The following is a 20,092-nucleotide window of genomic DNA, read 5'->3' as shown; positions in this document are numbered from 1 at the left end:
AGAGAGAGAGAGAGAGAGAGAGAGAGAGAGAGAGAGATAAATGTTACACGCCAACATTTTTACAATACAATTAGGAGACAATTGACTTTGGAGGAATAGTTCGTCAGACATGAACAGAAAAACACCGACAACCAACAACCCTTTAGGTTCCTAAAACAAGGGTTTAAATACCCCTTAAGACAGGAAACCAAAGGGTGAAGGAATCTCTTAAGATTGCCTGAAAAGGGGAGCCCTGCATACTCACATACGACATACGACCACAAGCAACATTTTATTCTCATTCTATTTCTATTCCCCACCTTTTTGTAAAGAACGTCTTACGACGATCTTGAAAGAACAGAAATCACTGTTGGTCAGATAAGGTCGCTTTTAAGGACTAGCGGACTAACCCAGATTTCGAGGGTTTCCAGAAATCTTGACCTACACTAAATCTAAAAGTGGGCATTGCCCTACCAATAGGAGAAGTCTGATATCATTGGTGTGTGTATTTGTTTGGTTATAGAGAAACCTCTCCTTGTCTTTTAAAGAAACGTAACTAGATCTAGAGTCCAAAAACGATACCTTCAATTTTCTCAAAACAGTGGGGGGTTTTCCTTGTGCTTAAAAGCGACCAAATGGATAGCGTGGCATGCACCGTTGTGAAGCTATATACCACATGTAGAAACAATATTATTATGATGGTGTACAAAAGGAAGGGGAGGGAGAAGATGTTCTAATTTACCACGACACTTTCACAAAGAGGATTTTACTCTTCTTGCAATTTTGTTTTGCTTGTGACAATCTTGGTCAAGGAATTTTATGAAAGAGCTTATCATACAGAGAGCACGTTCTCAAGCCATGAGAAAAGTATGTAAATAAAATGCAACAGACAGTTCAAAAGTAAGACAATGATAATCCAAGGAATTCGCAGAGGTGAAAATTTTAAAAAATTCCCTGTCAGCAAAGAACTTTTGAACCTCCATGCACTGTGTTATAATCTCCTCTACCTAACTAATAGAAAGACACTTTGTGAACAGACACACACACACACACACACACACACACACACACACACACACACACACACACACACACACAATCTATCGACTCACACTAGGCAGTCACTGACTTCTGACAGACACACTGTCTCACTCGACAGACACATCAGAAAGTCAGTGATTTACCTGTCTGGCACACTATATGGACACATCAGAGAGTCACTGACTTCAGCCACAGTGCCCAGAACTTGCTTTCATTAAAACTCTATCACAAACTGCTATGATTAACCATCTTATTATCCACGTTTTTATATTTTAGTGAGTTTTACGGCACTTGCAACACAATACGGTCATATAAGGGCAGAAGATTAGAGGTGCTACAAGAGAGGAAGAAACATTAAAAAAAGAAAGAGAGATCAGGACCATAGATGTTTGATAGGAAAGAAGGAGCAAACCACACCAGAGCACCCGTTAACCACCTACATCTTCTTTTATATATATTATACGTATCTCAAAAAGAGACTGGATACCTCGGACTTGTAAAGCAGAAATGTTACAGAGTATCTCAGTCCTTTTTCTAGGTTGTTGTACCCCTCTCAGAATTGGTTGGCCCTGACATGCTGGGTCAGAAGTCTGCCTTCAAAACGATCTAAATTGTGTTGATAGGGATGTAAAAACATTTATTCTTCTTTTTTAGAAAAAGAGCTAAGAACAATAAACACATTGCGACAGCGCCAAAAGATAAACAGCTATGAACCGTACACCAATCTCTCACACCCAAACTACACCCCATCATCGCACTCATCCACACCAATCTCTTACCTGAGAGCAGAGGTATCGGCATGAGGAATAGGGCAGCGTAAGTCCAGAACGTCGCAGAGTTCGCAGGTGGAAATGACATATTCGCCGCACAGCCATCACAGTCGTCCACATTTTGCGTAAAGTGTAAGTGACCAGCGTCCACAACAGCCGAGTGAAGGAACGAGGGTCAGGGCCACAAGAAGAAATAACACAGGTCCCGTGAGAAGAAGTCACAGATCACACCAACAACACCGTCAAGATATGCAAAGCAAAGCAGAAAAATATTCCTTTGTCAGCAAATCTGGTGAGAAACGGATAAAGCAAAAAGGGGAAAGAGAATACAGTGCAGATCCCCAGTCTGTGTTTTAGACTACACCACACACATTTTTATAAGCTACTCAGTTGATTCAAGCCCCAGTTACTATTTTCGGAAGGAGTTGTACAGAGGGCCGGCCGACCAACAAAACACAAAAGAGGGGATATTTTGAGCAGGGTATACCCTAACCCTAACTCTTGTAAAGTTTGCTCGGTGGACCGTGTCACGGTAAGTACCGTCCCTCTGCGGAACTCCTTCCCTATTTTCTCTATATCATACATGTACTGCATTCAAAGTAATACCTTTCAGCCAAACTAATCCTAATTATCATCTCTGTATTGACATGTTTTGTCTCAGCTTTAATAACAATAACATTATAACAACACCACCACCAACAACAATAATGACAATAAAAACCACTTCTCTAGAAAAAAAAATTGACAGAGTACATAACGACATGTTTTATGCATACGAGCCCATTCAATGCACAACATCCTCTCAAATACAAGCACCCATTTATAAAAAGAACACAAACGAAAAAAGAAAACCACTGTGGCAGCTGGTCACATTTGTTGAAAGATGAATCAAACTAGTGGAAAGACTTCTGTAACGGGCGACCACCCTAACAAACACAATTTATAAAGAAACCACCTAAATCTAACACTGACCCGACCCCTAACCTTACTCTTACCTTAAACCATAACTCTCTATTCTACTGTTTCATATTGTCGCTCGGTACAGAATTCCTTCCAAACTAGCCGGCGTGAGAAATAGGATTCAAATAGACATTGGAACGGCGAACTGTTGATGTAAAGCACACACAACTGTAACAGGCGAATCTCAATGAAATTCTTGAGATGCTCAAACAATTTGTTCAGTAATTCTACAAACCTCAGATAGTATGACACAACTGCCCAACTGATGTGCATGCTGGTTTCCTTAATACACATCTCAGAGGAGTTCTACTATTATTTAGTTAAGATGAATTAAAGTGCAAGCAAACTTTTCTCTAATCAAGCTCTTGAAAGAACAAAATAAGATATAAATCATAATATATATGGCTTCTATGAAGTTTTAGGCAAGTAAAATTGAGCCATCAGGACTTAGCAGAGTGGGCAGGCTAAGCAACAGTTACCTTGGCTTTGCGCAACTTTGGGTCTCGCGGATACTTCTGTTTGATCGCAACTATCCGTTCGTGGATTTCATTCATTAAGCGACTGATCCTGGTTCTCTTAAACATGGGGCACAAATCTGATATGACGATATCTCGCTCGTGGTATTCGTAATCCCAGGGAGGCTCTTTACTCTTCCACGCCAACAACTTTTCCTGCACGTGTTCTCGTCCAGCACAGTTAGAAGTAGCCATTCTCTTACATTTTCCTGCACAATCACAATTCAGCTAATGAAAACTTCTCTCCACAATCACAATAACTTCCCTGCAGATTCACAATTCAGGTAACAGAAACTAGCTCATTAAAAACAGTAGCAGCTGTCTTGACGGTGGAATACTTTATCATTTAAATTCAAAACAGTCAACAGCTGATATCAGGAGTGCCAAAAATAGTTGTCTGAGAGATAATGGGCAAGAATTCCCTTTATCACTGATATTTTTAAAAAAAAGTCCTGTGTTGTAGAGCAGCCAAATAACAGCAATAATAACCACAGGGCACACAGGGAGTCTGTTTGACATTAAATCCTTCTCTGCTTTTTGAGGTCACGGAACAACAGGTGACATATCTTGAACACAGTTCAGCAATGAAATGTTCGTATTTAACACATATGAAAACAATGCATGGCTCTGGTGGCAACTACAGTAGCATCAGTGGGGAAGAAAAAAGGTGAAACTGTTTCATTTACTACTAGACAGAGTACAAGAAGTGCTTTCTCCAATAAACCCTCCTTTAATTGGAACAAAACAAATAGCCGTGCATAAGCGATCGACATCACTTCTAAATTGTCAATTATCTCAAGGACCAACGATTGTTTGAAATCACCGAGACCATTCTTTAGTTATCTCTGACTAGCAAAACCCATCCAACTCTGGTAATAGCATGCTTCAGTTTGCCACCAGCTTTAATCACTCCGAAGTTACGCCGCGTCTCAGAGCACAAAATTCCTGCTTTTATAAATACTCTCTTTTTTACACAGGCAAAAAAAGACAGCTGTCATTTTCAAATTGAAAAGAACAAATTGCTCACAAAGGCAAAATGATTATCATACCCTACAACATCAGCAGAATGACAGAGGAGATATACGGCCATCATAAACTATGATCATAAAAAAAAAAAGAAGAAACGAAACGGCTGCTGCGGGAATTTACGAGCTGAGATAACTGACCTCAGACCATCAAACTCCACCATGCCCCGAAACATGCGCACCATGACCCACTAACTACACACCTGACACACTCCCTTATCAATTACGCTGACATCAATCAGGCACACCACTGATAAAACATTTTCTGTCTCCACCACGGGGTGTCAAACTCAATTTCACACAGAAAGCAAACTCAAATATAATATAACCCTTCAGGTGACCGACCAAACTGGGTGCACAAAACACTCATTGAGCGGTGGAAAACTACTAAACTGTTTTTTAGTTTAGTTTTAGTAAGGGTTTTATAGCACTTGCAACACAATAAGGTCATATAAGTGCCGAAGATTAGAGGTGTTACAAGAGAGTAAAAAACTTTTTTTTTTAAAAGGGGGAAAGATAACTTTTAGACAATAGATGTTTGATAGGAAAAAAGGAGCAAACCACACCAGGGCACCCGCCAACCACCCACATCATCTTATACGTATCTCACAAAGAGACTGTGGATACCTCAGACTTTTTACAAGAGAGTAACATACACAAAAAAGAAGGGGAGAAAAGGACGATAGATGTTAGACAGGAAAGAAGGAGCAAACCACACCAGAGCACCCGCCAAACACCCAATAACTGTTTTTAAACAATAAAAATGAAAACAGACTAAAAGTTAACATTATAATAACAAATAAAGTCAAGCCAAAATTTGCTCCTCACGTCAATTTGTCAGAGCTGAAAGTTGGAATTCTTTCCTAATCCACAAGTTTGTTATGTTTGAGTTTTATCATTATTATGGAGATTTTTTGGACCTCCTAAAATTCCCTCTCAGGCCAGATATATAATAATAATTGTTCCCCGTGCCAGATGCAGCACGGGGACTTTTGAGTTGGACACTTGTTTTCATGCCTATATTTTCAGCCTCCCTTCAGCCCCTCCCCCTCCCCACCCTTCCACCATATCATTTCCTACCTCCCAACAAGGAATTCCTACCTCCCAACAAGGAATGATCTCAAAGAAAATAAAACCTCCAGCACAAGTCAGTATTTCTTTACTTCCTATTCTTCCTCTCCCCTTTGCCCAATACTTGTAGCAAGAAACACTGAGCTGGCTGTGTGACATTTTATTATAAGATGTAGCAACCCTCAGTGAAGAGCCCCATTCTACATTGGCTGTGCTTGTTTTTGCAGTTTCCGCAGTCTACCCTGAAGTACAAATTATACCCATTACTTCAGCTCAGAGAAGTGACAATTTGTGCGAATGAGACCTCTACCACATTAAGCGAGCCATGTGTCTACTACTTCACCACCTTTATCAGTACTTGTTATTCATCCCCATGATATTTCAATACCACTAGTGGCCACAAGGTTTGGTGCCGCTTTTCCACACAATGAAGTTACACAACAAGTGAGACCCCCCCCCCCCCCCCCCCCGAAGTAAAACGTCAAATAGGACACATCCAAGTGCTGAAGATACATGAACACTTCTTAATGAATCCAAGTTGAAGAGTGACTTGATGGAAATTTGGACCCAACTCTAGCCTGGAAGCAAATTAACTGAACTCACAGCACACCAAATGTAATGATAAACATGCCATGTGTTAACATCTGCTGAAAGTTGACGATGTCCTTAACTCATCTAGAAATCTACAACAGTTGAAAACAGTAGATTTGAACCAAGCAGGACGGCCCAGTATTAAAAAGATACCGGTCTTCATGTGTGATGTGATCGAGAAATAGAAGAGAGGGGTACAGACTTCAAACCAAAGCACACACGGTATCTGCCAGAGGTAGGAAAACCAGAGCCCACTCTTCTCCGATATTCCTCAGAGACTTTCTCAGTGCAGAAAACAAATCCCCACCATACTAAAACAGCATAGCTTTACAATGAGCACTTCACAGGTTGTTCTACGGGCTTTCAGAATTATTTGCTTTCAATGTCGTTCAACAGCTTATTCACACCACAGACCTGTGTTCGTCCAACTGAAGAGCGGGTCTTTCATTTGTTTTTTTAAAAAGGAGACAAAGCCTTTATTTGGCTGACAAGACTTCACACCAAATGTCAGTCGGTTGATGCTTCAGCTCCGTCTTGAACCCATCGCATCAGTTTTACCTCTGAGCCCAACAATTTCTTGTCAACTTCAACAATTGTGTGTTTGATGAGTAAACAAATTCACCCAAGGGCTAGACACTGCACAAAATAAACAAAACAAAAACATTATCCTACACTCAGTTTTTATTTGAGCCCTGATGCACAGCTCAGACTTGCTTTTAGATTAGTTAGGTACTACAATAGAAAGATTTCTAGGGGAAGACCTCAGAGATAATTTAGAATTGTACCATGGTCTAATTTTTTATTTACCTTGAAGTAAAAGTCTGTTTTTTTTCTCAGCAGAGGATGTTCTTATTTTTAACAAAACTAACAGTATACGTAAAAACATTTTCCCCTTGATTTTGAACAAGAACACTTCACAGTTAAATAGTGTGTAGGAGGGAAGGTGGATGGAGATGGCATCGAAAAAGAATTTATCAAAAGGGATTTCTTAAAGTAGTTAAAGTCTATTATTACTTAGATTAGCCATTCATACAAATCCGTTTTCTGAAATATTCAATAAATACAACATTATTTGGTGCCTATCCACATGACAGTCTACCATGATGTTTCTGTTCTACTTGTGTCCTACCACTGGACCAGTCTCTCAACTGTTCCATCTGACGGTCTACTAGTCTACTACAACCTTCAATACTAAACAATACAATTTCCCTTGCGATTAAACAGGCTTGGGACTGTCATTTTTAGTGGCTGCAGCTTGTTTGATTTGGGAGTTTGGGGAATATAAGGCGGGTGGGGGTAAGGGGAGGTAAAATAATATTTTTTTCCTACTTTAATTCATTTTAAAGTTATTCGGTAGAGTCGGAAGTGCTCGGTTTGATAGTATGTGCCGCCTACAAAGCCTTGCTTATTATTATTATGTGAAGTGGAGGGCCGCTCACATAGCCTCGATGCTATGCATACCGGAGGGCCGTAGTATGCATAGCCGCGAGGGCGTATGGGAGGTATGCATAGCCACTTTGAATAATTCATGAAGGATATAGGACAGTCTAAACAATCAGAATCATAACACACAAAAATAAAGAACAAGAAGAAAAGTGAGCATTTGAGACATATAATTTCACTCTAAATAATTAATAATATAAGAATACACCTGAGCCAAAGATTAGAGCGAATAAAAATGTTTGAGTCTATAATACCAACAAAAATTATTCTATGCTTGCTCAGTATTTGCCAACAGATCTATACCTACATTAATTTTTTCAATTAAGGGAAGACCCACAAAAATGTTAAAAGTGAAATAACTATCGCCAATAAAACATTAGAAGAGAGAAAAAATGGTAAAAAATTACTTTCACTCAGTCCCCACACACAGACGCACAGCTTTGGGGGTCTAACTGCAGTAATTTCTGCTGCAGATCACACGACCACTTACTTAAGTACTAAAACTTTATAAAAATCAATTATATTCAAGAAAATTTCAACTTAAATTGCAAAAAAAAAAAAAAAATGTTCATCAAATTGTTGCGGAAAGAATGTAACCCCCCCCCCCCCTATCTGAGGAAGGCATGCCCCCCCCCCCCTGATTCCTGGTCTGGAGCATGGAAATTACCACACCATAAATTGGGAATAGATAGACTAGATAGTTAATTATTTGCAACGAATAGAAAGTCAATATTCCAGTAAAACGGATAAAAATGAACAAAAACCACAGGGCTTTGAAAGTAGACCTAATCTAGATATCCTAAACGAATTTCAAGTCAAACTGACAGTGTTGCCAGAGTATCAAGTCACAACCGCTACAACTTTAGTAATTTTTAAAAGGCCGGCACTATTTCTCCAAACGCTCGGGAAAATAAACTTAACTCCATTTCTTCTAATGGTTTCCGTTCTCGAGATTAGTTGTTAATTTGCGAATTGAGTGGCCCGCACGCACATATGTGTGTGTGTGTGGGTGTGTGTGTGTGGGTATGTGTGTGGGGGTGGGGGTGGGGGTGTGAGTGTGCGTTTGTGTGGATAAGGGGTGAACGAGGCGTGGGGGTGAGTTGGGGGGGAGGGATTATTATTTTGTTTGTCTACATGAAGGCTGAACGGTTTTAGTTTTTGCTTTAGGATGACAAAATACAAAACAGGCTACTGCCAATGTCGAGCAGTCTTGTTTTCTTGCAGTACCTTTTGAAGGTATTTTCAAATGAAGTGTATAGAGTCCGCGAACGCTGCCCCAACCACAATTGAAGTACACAGACTCGGTAAATCTCTAGTCTGTCTCTACAAATTGAATTCGATGTAAAAAATGCTACTTCATCTCAATCCTCGCAGAATGGCAGAATGAAAGATGACGCTTAAATCTTGCAAATGACAAAAAAATCTCAAGAGAACTGAAATCGTGTGGAGAAATAGACACTATAGAGGTGTTGAAAGTTTATAATTTTCCCGACTGTTCGGAGAAATAGTCACTTTATTAATAAAAAAGGAAGTCGCTTTTCTCACCCTGGGTGAGAATAAAAATAAAGCGACTTCTCACCCCGGGTGAGACTTGTGACCTTGTCGGCACTGGCTTTTCTCACCCGGTGTGAAACACAGGGTTCCTGCCATGAACTTCCCACCAAATTCAAGGAGATTTCAAGGAGATTTCAAGGAGGTTTCAAGGAGAAAATTTCAAAATTCAAGGAGATTTGGTCAAGAAATTCATAACAAAAGCCTATTTTCGAAGGTCTACACTTGTCCGAAAAGAATCATATCATAGTTTCGATTTCCCTACAAAAACTGTTCGCAGGGTGACTGCCAACCCGGCTTCTCAATTTTCCGGTGGGGTGGGGGGGGGGCGCCTCATCCATTCTCCAGGGGCATGTTACATAACAATGACAGTGCATGCTTCATTTATATATTTATATATTAATATATATACACACAGAATGGTGTGCACGCACGCATGTAGGTACATTCCAGTCAGCAACATGTCAGCAGTGTGGCACTGGAATACTGTGACTTAGGTATTTCAGTCAGTTCTTACTTAGTTTATATTTATATTTTCCCCTCATCATATTCCCCCTATATTAAACTATATATAAAAATGAATCTTGCTTTGAGCCTGAGAAAAGGCCTAGAACCAGAATATCCATTGTCAAGAACCAGTTTGGGTGTCAAGGTTTATACAATAAACGTGAAAGATAAAACTTATTACTCTAACTATTTAAAGTAGAGTAATAACATGAACGTCTCAAGTAGACCTATTCAGTGTGAGAGGTGTAAAAACTGTGGAAGGGCAAGATGCAGTGACACTGAAAATCTTGAACAGAAAGCTCAAATATGGAATACAATACATATAATAATTTACTATCACCTCTACCCAATGAAATGGTAACCCTATAGTTACAAACACATGGCTTACAAGGTTTGAGTACGACAGATCCCGATTCCATACAAGGCCTGCACCAACGCGCGCATTGCAGAGAGCTCTAGATCTAGATCGTAGTAATCAAAATTCTGAAAAGTAAAATCTGCTTCCAAGTTTAGTTTTTGTCATCCCCCCTTTCCCCAGCGTGCGACTTTTAAAAAAAATCAATAATCCCCCCATTCCTGAGTCCTATACTCGCAGCGCTCAGACTTTGCAGGAACTTTGGGGACCTCAACCATCGCGATACTCACGATGTGACCCAAAAAAAAATGCACAGGTTCAATGACCGGTCACGATGGCGAGCCCGACAAGAAGCTTGTATAACCTTTTTTTTCTTTCCACAAGTGACAGCACAGGACAAACGATTTATTTTCATGGCGACACAGCGTTTGTAATGCAGAACCTGCATGTTACAAATGTTGCGCTATCAGACTACTATAAGTCCTACCGGCAAATTTCTAGGTGGTAACGAAAGCGAAAGTAGATCTTGATTTTTCCCGATTGAACTTCGGTATCGCACGTCGCACATACACTTCCACTTGTTGCCGCCATAACCACCTGTAATGTACTCTCGGGCCGGGATAGGCCGGATGAATTATATCACAGTCGCGACCGGCAAAAATGAACTCAAGGACGATATCGGATTTCGTTTTCAAATATTCGAGAACGTTTATGTATTTTCCCGGGGCGATTTACAGATTTCTTCAAATTCCCGCTGCATTCCGGGTCTCATCGATTTTTTTCATATGACCGGGTAATTCCAGGGGCCCCCGGGATTCCCGGTGCTTGGCAGTCACCCTGTACACGTGTTCCTGTCCGATCTGGCAAAATTCAAGGAGTTTTCAAGGAGATTTTTCCTTGAGAGCAAATTCAAGGAGTTTTTAAGGATATTTTTCCTTGAATGCAAATTCAAGCAGTTTTCAAGGACTCCTTGAATTCAAGGAGGCCGCGGGAACCCTGGAAACAAGACCTGTTTTTCATAAATTTCTGAATAAATTGTCAGTGTGGATGAGATCAAATTAGCAAAAACAAAGAAAAAAATGATGTTATAGCACAAAATAATATTAATTTGGTCGTCTACAAAGATGCTACGATTGTTTCACTTTTCGAAACGAGCCGAACTACATGGGTCGCCATTTTGCTTTGCCCGGAAGTTCTCGCCACTCCTCTTCTCTCTCTCTTTCTCCCCTTCCCCTCTCTTTCTCTCTCACTGCCCAGAGACAAAACTGCACGCTTTCAACACAAGAGCACTGGTACATATGTTCACGGTGAACGTTGCACTGGTTGGCCTAACACGGTGACGCACACCGAGTGAGAATAGCCAAAAAAAGGCTCACCTGCGCTATAAAGGCTATTCTCACCCGCGGTGAGAAGGTCATGTGCCAGGGGACTACTACATTCATGGAAAAATAAGGACAGCTCTAAAGACAGGTACTAAAGTGAGATTCCTTCAACTTCCCAAGTCAAAAATTTGTTTAGAGAATGACGACAAAAATGTGACAGCAGAGGCCAGAGAGAGAGTGACAGCTGCCAGACTGAATCAAACTACTGGTCTGCTACATTACACGTAAACAAAGAGAGATACAGTCGATTAAACATTCCAGACTAATGAAAGGTGAACTATACTCTACCTTCGCTTTATCAGCACCATCAGCTTTCAATTTTCTCACGAGTTCACCCTGACTCTTTATCTTTTCCTGTAATTTCTTATCGTTATCCGCCATGATTGCAGCAGACTCACACTACAACTACACTGTATGTACTGTGATACACTGTTCCGCATTCATTCAATGCTGTTTAAAAATTGAGACAGGATAACTAATGACTCTAAACTTGATACTTTCATCGTTAAGGCAGAGAATAACTAGTCAATAAGAAAAAATGGGAATAGATTTCACCTTAATGTAGGTAAATAAATCATATCAAGAGTATGAACTCAATATTTTATTCTTCACAATCAAAATATCGTTGTGTTGAACGTAGAGAGTCGTATACTTATGTCCGATAAAACTTTTTATAAATTATCATGGCGGCTTCCATCTCAAGTAGAAAATATGATGAAATAGAGGATAACCGGCATTGGCTTGTTGGAGAAATAAACAATTGAAGAAAAAATAAGAGAATCAGTGACAGATTTAAATAATGTACCCTCTTGAACAGTCAAATAGCTCTCCACTTTTTTGTAAGGATCAATCTGAACGGAGTGAAACGTGTGAAATTTTCTTCACGCCGTCAATTGCTCGAGTTCGTGGTTAGGTTATTTCACATTTCTATTAAATTAATTATAACTTTTTATTTTATTATCTTTTTGTTTGTTTTAGTAGAGGTTTTACTACGCTCGCAACTGCATAAGGTCATATGAGCGCCAAAAGATTAGAGGTGTTACAAGAGAGTAACAAACATAAAAAACAAGAAGGGCGGGTGGACGACAGATGTTTGCTAGGAAAGAAGAAGCAAACCACACCAGAGCCAGAGCACCTGCCAACCACCCACTAATTATCTTTGGAGGAAAAAAAATGTAGTTCTCTGAAATCCGTATGTTTAGGGAAGCTCTTGAAAAAGATTAGATATTTCTTGCATGTAGTCTGAGCAGGATCAGTAGGCCTATATATGGACCTAACTTGCTAAATAGCCTACTATACTAATGATTAAATGAAAATGATTATTACATTTTTATTGTTAAATTAAATATATAGGCCTAAGGCTATACATAGTCTAAGTATTGTAGTAGTGTATACATTTGAACATTTATGCAGCAATTTTTTTGGGGGTGGAGTCTACTTTGGATTTTTGATATGTTGTATCATCTCTGATATTTAAAAAAATTATACAATATATACATATATATATATATATATATATATATATATATATATATATATATATATATATATATATATGTGTGTGTGTGTGTGTGTGTGTATTTTATATATAGAGAGAGATCAGAGAGAGAGGATAGAATTACAATGTATATGTATCAAAATAACCTGACAAGAACTTTGTCCAGAATTCTGACCTCTAACCTTCTCTTCCGAACTCCAGTTGCTAACTTGGAGGTTGTTCATTTTGAATAATCTGTATCATCCCTTATCTCTGGCCTTTTCTTCAGACTGCCAAAGAGGACACATTAAAATTATAATTATAATCTATTATTCTTTAAATAGTCTAGTCCTTTAAGAAAACATGGTTCCCCTGCAGGCCCCATAAAAATTATTGTGCCCAACAAAGATTGGGCCCAGGTTGACACCTGAATTTTTAAAAATCACACAAATGGGGACAGCTGTTGAAAAAAGTTGCTGCATGACTGCATGCTCATGTAGGCTAGCTACTACCATGATTTTTTGTTTTGTTTTTTTTGTCTGCTGAGTAGAAACCAGGTGCACAAAGGGAGATAATCACTACCTTACCTGAGAACCAGGTTCAGGATCAGATTGTCTGATGATTGCATCATCCAAATACCTAACTGTTTCACTAGGTCTTCTAATTTACAATACAGAAGCATGTTTGTCATACTATCCTGGGGCCTATTTATAGAAATTTGGGGTGAGGTTTAGAAGGTGGAAAGGGGGTGGGGGTTAGAATACTGTCCAAACTGGAATTTCCTAGAGAAGATTTTCTCACTTTTGTTGCTTCTTACATCACTTGGTAATCTATGTTGCATGAATTTTCAGCATATTTTTATAATTTGTATTTGGAAATGTAAGTAAGTGCCTTTATAAATTCTGCCATCCTTTAGTTCTCTTTTTTCCATAGGAGTCCTTTTCTCGCTGCTCAAATAGTATAATACTTAATTCATACACAACACAAGACATTCCTGTGTGCACATAATCACATTTATTTTTACTTTAATTTTGCAAAATATGTCTACTACAGTTTACAAATCTATGCTCCTAGCTGTCATCTGTCGTATAATTATAAGACATAGGCCACAGGCAGAAAGATTGTTTGCAATTCCTGTAATACAAATATTGGCATTTTGTTACAATAGTTTGTTATCTGAATATTCTTTGCAAGTTTAGTTTGTAGAACAATTTTACTTGCCTACTTTATAATTGTAGTTGTACAGTTTGGGCATATTGCTAGTTGTCACAGAAAGCGAGCTTGTTCTGAATACTGTATAACACAGATAGCTCGAATTCATCTGGACCGACCTCGGTAGTTCGAGCGCAAGGGATCCGTAGTTCGAAGGATATCTTAAAAAGATAAAGAAGAAAAAAAAAAAACAGGACTGTATGCACAGCTCTATGAATGTGTTATTTCAAGTCTTCTGTGTTCGACCTATCCGTGTTATACTGTATCTCCTTGTGGGGAGTGGCGTCTAGCTTCTTGCTAACAATTTTTAAATATTATTTTGATGTTTCTTAAGAAAAAAAACACATTTTCATTTACATTTTGTGTTTAGAGTCTGCTTAGAATGTCTACCAATGTCACTGATTTGCCTTTGAATTGATCTGTTTTGCAGAATTAAGAGATGAAGAGTTGTCATCTATTCCTGAATCCTTTCCACACACTGTGCCAAAAGAGAGACTGTGTCCAAGAAATATATGTGAGATGGATGAAAGTGATAGTTCGAGGTAAAAAACACTATGCATCAATTCACAAGCAAGATCGCAGAGTGTTTGTATTTAAAAACACCCAAAACAACGCCTTGTATATTCCTTATGAGTTCAAATTCAGTGATAATGTAAGTCAATTCAAGGTGAAAAATTTGAAAGGAGGATTTCAGAGACGTCCAGAATTGTTAGCACAGGGTGATGGGATCATGAGCGACAGGGTACATGCTGAGTCAGCCTTGAGGCATACCAGGACAAAGAGCATTCAGTCGGAACTAGTTATGTCAGCCTGGGGGATTCTGGAGACATTTACCTCGGAAGCTGAAAGAAAAGCTTCAAATGTTTCACAGTCTGAGAACCATAAGTTTGTCTTAGACATTGGATGTGGAGATGGACACAGTACCGTGCCGTTGATGTCTATGGCAGGTCCTGGTGTGTGTGTTGGTGTTGATGTAAATGAGGGTAGCCTCGTGAACTGTCGACAAAATATCCAGCGCACAAGAACAACTTTCTACACCTATCAAAAACCTGTGTGTGAAGCTGGGGGCAGAGCTACCGCCGGTTCTACCAACTATTTCCACAGCCGCTCCGCCAATGGAGAAAACATGACGTCATGTAGTAGTTGTGATTCTTTACGACTATCAAACTCTGCTGTGTCTGGACCTAAGGGTATCACTGCATGTATCTATTGTGGCAAGAGTGCGTCAAGACCGTCTGCTGCAGACGTTGTTCGATACGATATCAAACATGGCCTTCCCTTTCGCTCAGACTTGTTTGACATTGCTGTGAGCATCTCTTTCCTCCAGTGGTTGTTTTACGGAGACAGACATAAGCAACTAGATTTGTTTTTCTCATCGTTGCGGAGAGTGCTCAGGCCAAATGGGAAAGCTGTGATACAATTCTACCCTCGAAGTGCCAGGCAACTTTCGGACGCTGTCGACCATGCGTCTGCACATTTCCGTGGTGCTCTCATCGGGGACTATCCTCACCTGAACAGAGGGCGGAAACTTTTTCTATTGCTGTTTCCCACGAGTGATGCATTATGACACAAACGGAGATAAAAAAAATATGTGAATGTATTTCTTAGTTTTACACTTTTAGCTTGTTTATAATGATGATGATAATGATAGAAGTAGATTGGAAAAAGACTGACCGTGCTCTGCTGTCTGTCAACCATTTACAGGGCCTGGCTCACCCCGGACAAACCACCACGACCTTTAGAGCTAGATTTAATCATCACAGATACTCGGTACATTTGTACAGGTCAGAAACGGATCTCCCAGCAGTGATGGGTACCTGACTTCGAGTTGGGGAGTAAATGCGGCGTGTGGAAAGGAACTGGCCACCTACCACAATACATGTATATGTATGTCGAAGGCCCATGAAGTTGTCTCAAGCTAACAAGGCAGTCCCCAATGTCCGGGTCAGATGCGGGAACAACTTCTACTCGGTACAGCTCCTGCACCCAAGTCGGTGGCCAACATTTCAGTAACCCCTGGCCCCAAAGGAACCACTAACATGCAGCTTCAGGGTACAGAACGGGCGCTCTGCACTGAAGTAAACACCCGCTCTGACGGCCAGGACAGCCTGAACAAAACCGTCATTATGTGCTGCTACTTTTTGGATAACTTTTGTTTCATCCTTTACCCAGACCACATATTATTATTATGGTTGCTTTTAAGTACACTTGGGCTATCCCGAAAAATGATATTTTGAGAAAACCGAAGATAAAGTTTTTACCCCTTGTTCTGTTTCTTTTAAAGACAAGGAGAGTTTTCTCTATAACCAAGCAAATATACACACCAATGTGACCAAACTTCTCCTATAGGTAGGGCAATGCCCACTTTTGGTGTAGGTCAAGATTTCTGGAAACCCCCGAAATCTAGATTAGCTCGCTTGTCCTTAAAAGTGACCATATAAATTATGTGATTTATTGTATTAATTTCTTATCAATTCTAGTACAGACAGGAATTTCACATTGCCAGTTCACCTGCCATTGTGGCCATGTCCGTCTGTTGCGCCCCCCCCCCCCCCCCCCCCATCCCTTGCCATGCCACAATAGGCCTCAATCTTTGTCAGTCTCTGCTTTTTGAAGAATTACTTCAGGAAATTGTAAACCACTGTCGCATTTTATGTTTTCATTATTTTGCAATGTCTTCCCTTAATTTCTCTTTGCCTCTTCTTTGCTTGCCCTTAGCACAGTTGTCATTGGTCTAATCTCATTTGTAGGTCCTCAATGTGCATTGTATGAATATAAGCGGTCATTTGTAATGTTTACTTAATACTTGCTCATTCAGTGCAGCTTAAATTCAGGTGAAAGGTCAATTTGTTTTTCTTATGTGGACAGTCTCCTCTGACTAAGTAACCATGTTTCTGTCACTTCTTATTTATTTTCACCGTCTATAGGGATTGTCCAGCATTCAGTTTTATGCAAGGGTTGACAACACATAGCTGTTTAAAACCTAGATCTACAGTACTTGTATTTTGGTTTTCATTAAAATTTTTTTACTTTCAGGAATTAAATCATTTTGATGAAACTGTTGTAAACAGCCCTTACTTTTTTAGAATGTTAATTTTATTTGTTTTCATCTTAAATTATGAGATTACGAATTTGACTGCCTTTTTAAAAAAAAGATATTACATTGTACCAAGCATTCAGTTTTCTTTACACATTGGAAAATAACCCCTTACGTTCCCATTTTGTCTCAACAAAATCTAGAAGTAGAAGCAAAGGAGGGTCATTTTCTCAAATTTTCTGAATCTGCTTCATGTATTGAAACTATCATCAACCTATTATTATCTGATGTTATTCTTTTAATTTCTTCAGACATGGACTTTCTGCTAAGAATTGTTTCACTGTGCATGTTTTAAAAGTCTGGTGACATGACATAGCCTTACCGTAGTCCTCTTCAATTGTTTTAATATTTGCTGTACTTCCCTTGAGATTCGCAATGCAATATTCTGGTCCCAGTACAGATTCCTAATAAATTTTCAAGCCTTTCTATCTCTTGCATTTCCAAAATTTTAAATAGTTCACCATATCAAAAGCCTGTTCATGATTTTTTCAATAAAGCATTTTTTTTAAAGTAGATCTTTCTTTGCCTCTGAGCATCTTTCCATTAACTTTACTTTAGTAAGGCAAGGTGACAATATATAGCTTTTCGGGTAGGCCTACCCTATCCAGGAACAAAGCCAAGTTGTGTATTAGGTAGCTCTAGTCTAAAACTTTTTCTTCTTCTTTCTATTATTACTCGGCAGTTAATTTTTTGTAGAATTACTTTTAAGGCTTGAGAACCAGAGTGTACAATGAAACCTGCTCTAACTCTAACGGCCACCTGTCTAAGACAATTACCAATACAAACCACCACTTCCCCGCTTACCTTTTCAAAATATTAAAATATCATAATCACACAGTCGGAGACTGGAGACGTCCACCTGTGTAAGACTACCACTTTTCTCCTCGTCAGAGGGTGGCTGTCTTGGACTGTTGAAGTAAACACACACACACACACATACAGTATCTGTACAATAGTCTGATTATCATGAAAGGAAGGTCCGAACACAGTACCTTCTGAGAAGCAGCAAAGATTTATTGTACAGAGAGGAAAATTCTACCCCTTAAATCAGAAATGCAAAGCACAAAAGAAGACAAAATCCTGAGGCGAGAGGGAAAAAAGGCAAAAATCCAAGTAAAGCGCGGAGAAAAACATAGATCTATAAATTATGTAAAAATGTTTTGCTAAGACAGCAACCCAAAACACAACCGTATCTGGAAGTAAGTACATGTATAAAAATGTCTCACGTACAATAATCTGGTGAAAAAAAACCCAAACATCTTTATACATGATGGCATGCACAATTTTAGCATTAATAGTAGTGTTCAGATCAGAGAAAAGTGTAAACTTGTCAAGGTAAAAAAAAAGTTGTTAACATTAAGATTTTCTTTGATTCATCAACACAATTATAACATATTGTTTGGCTGCCTCAATCTTGGGGAAACATCACATGTGAAGAGAGTAACATTTAAGCCAGCCTTAAGTACACTATTGTAAGTAAAAGAATTTGTTCTCGTCAAAAGGGCATTTAAAAAAATGCTGCTACATGCTATGTGTATTTCTACGACCTTTTTTTAATTAAGATAAATTCGTCAATTCTTTGGTTCCTGAAATTTTTTGCGTGACTTCCATTAGGAACCTCATAAACAAATAAACCTTGAGTAGGCCAACTATAACTTAACATATTATTTACTTTTCCGCATTTTTTTCTCTAGAGTCCAAGGAAAGACATTGAATCAAATTTGGTAAAATCAGTGTTGGTGCCTCAAATCTCAACACCTGTTTTAAAAAAATCAGATGTAAGTAGATCTCAAGTATCCCACACACAACAACATGCTGTGCATGCAATCAATGATAAATCAAAACATGTACTCATAAGGCAATGTTGGCAATGGTAAAAACACCACTTCCTCCATGGCTGACTGTTATCATTAACTACCCTCTGGGAATTTGAGAGATTTTTTTATCAAAGCTTATTAAAAGAAATAATTATTGAGGCATGCTGACAAAATAGGGTACTTCCGGGAACTTAGCCATACATGGAAATAGATACACTGAATTTATAGGTGGAATCTGTACAATTTATCAATATAAAATGATAAAAACATGTTACACTAGAAGAAAATGGTATCAATTGAAATTTATAAATTTAGCCTCAATGTTGCTCCATTACTCCATTACATGTAGTAGATTGGGAAAAGTAACAAATTTTGTCATCATGTCTCACATTTGATCAAAACGTGTACATTTGTAAATGATAAAATGTGAATGGCAAAGAAAAAATACTGAAATGAGGAAATCAAGTGTTGTTTAGTTTATCTTGGTGATGGCAGCGAGAATAAAAAAATATTGGGGGGGGGGGGGGGGTGAAAGAGAATTGTTTTTTCCAGCATGTCATTTCTATGTTTTGCCAACTGACTTTTTAATACTACTAGCAAATAAAGCTGCCCATGACACTTTTGTAAATAACAAAAATCGAACTGAAAATGATTTTGGAGATTTCCAAAAGGACCTTGTGGATATTGTAAAATTGTAGTTGATCTTACTTGATGGATGTGGAAAAAAAACGTTTTTCTTTCAAACAATGAACAATGTTATATTTCTAATATTACTAACATAACATTTATAACATAACCGCCTCTTAAAAATAACCTAATGGTAACAGAGTCAAAACAATACACCTACTCCCTTATAACATGATATACCATCAAATAGTGTTCAGTGAGAAAATATTTGACAGCACGGGCCCTCAGTAGAGTGGAAGCAACTGTGTCCATGACTATATATATATTATATATATTATATATATATATTGGATAGACCTTGTTGATATCGCTATATGTTTCTTTAATTTTATAGAACAGGCGGGATACAAATAAACATGTTTATATCGTATAGATCTTATTGATATCACTCTATATTTCATTAATTTTATGGAGCAGACCTGATAGTATGACCGAACAATAAATAACTTATAAGTTTATACTGTATAAATCATGTTCATATCACTACATATTTCAATTATCTTATAAATGGAAATAGGCCTGATACAAATATCTGAACAATTACGGTATCATGTTTATACAGTGAAGATCTTGTTGATATTGCTATATATTTCAATAATTTGATTTATGGAA

At 38.6% G+C, this 20,092-nt stretch overlaps 2 protein-coding genes across 3 annotated transcripts in view; one reads left to right on the top strand and one right to left on the bottom strand.

Moving 5' to 3' along the window:
* Positions 1–11,894, bottom strand: part of LOC101847019 (histidine--tRNA ligase, cytoplasmic) — a 38,091-nt gene extending 26,197 nt beyond the window's left edge. Inside the window, exons 1-2 of one of the 2 annotated variants that reach the window (XM_013079225.1) lie at positions 11,479–11,567; positions 1,800–2,079 (exon numbers count right to left, since the gene is read on the bottom strand). In XM_013079225.1, the coding sequence (XP_012934679.1) occupies positions 1,800–1,910 (111 nt within the window). In that variant the 5' untranslated portion in view covers positions 1,911–2,079; positions 11,479–11,567. Of the gene's footprint in view, positions 1–1,799; positions 2,080–11,478 lie in introns of both variants that reach the window. The other variant, XM_013079227.2, reaches the window with a different exon arrangement.
* LOC106011038 (7SK snRNA methylphosphate capping enzyme) lies at positions 11,882–15,849 on the top strand. The gene is made up of 2 exons (XM_013079219.2): positions 11,882–12,098; positions 14,310–15,849. The coding sequence occupies exon 2, from the start codon at positions 14,319–14,321 to the stop codon at positions 15,444–15,446; it is 1,128 nt and encodes a 375-aa protein (XP_012934673.1). The 5' UTR covers positions 11,882–12,098; positions 14,310–14,318; the 3' UTR covers positions 15,447–15,849.
* Positions 15,850–20,092: the final 4,243 nt, after the last annotated feature.

The sequence above is a fragment of the Aplysia californica genome, unplaced genomic scaffold (assembly GCF_000002075.1).
Source record: "Aplysia californica isolate F4 #8 unplaced genomic scaffold, AplCal3.0 scaffold00045, whole genome shotgun sequence".
NCBI classification, from domain to species: Eukaryota; Metazoa; Mollusca; class Gastropoda; order Aplysiida; family Aplysiidae; genus Aplysia; species Aplysia californica.
Note: the sequence above shows the minus strand (reverse complement) of the source record. Positions and strands in the feature narration are given on the sequence as shown.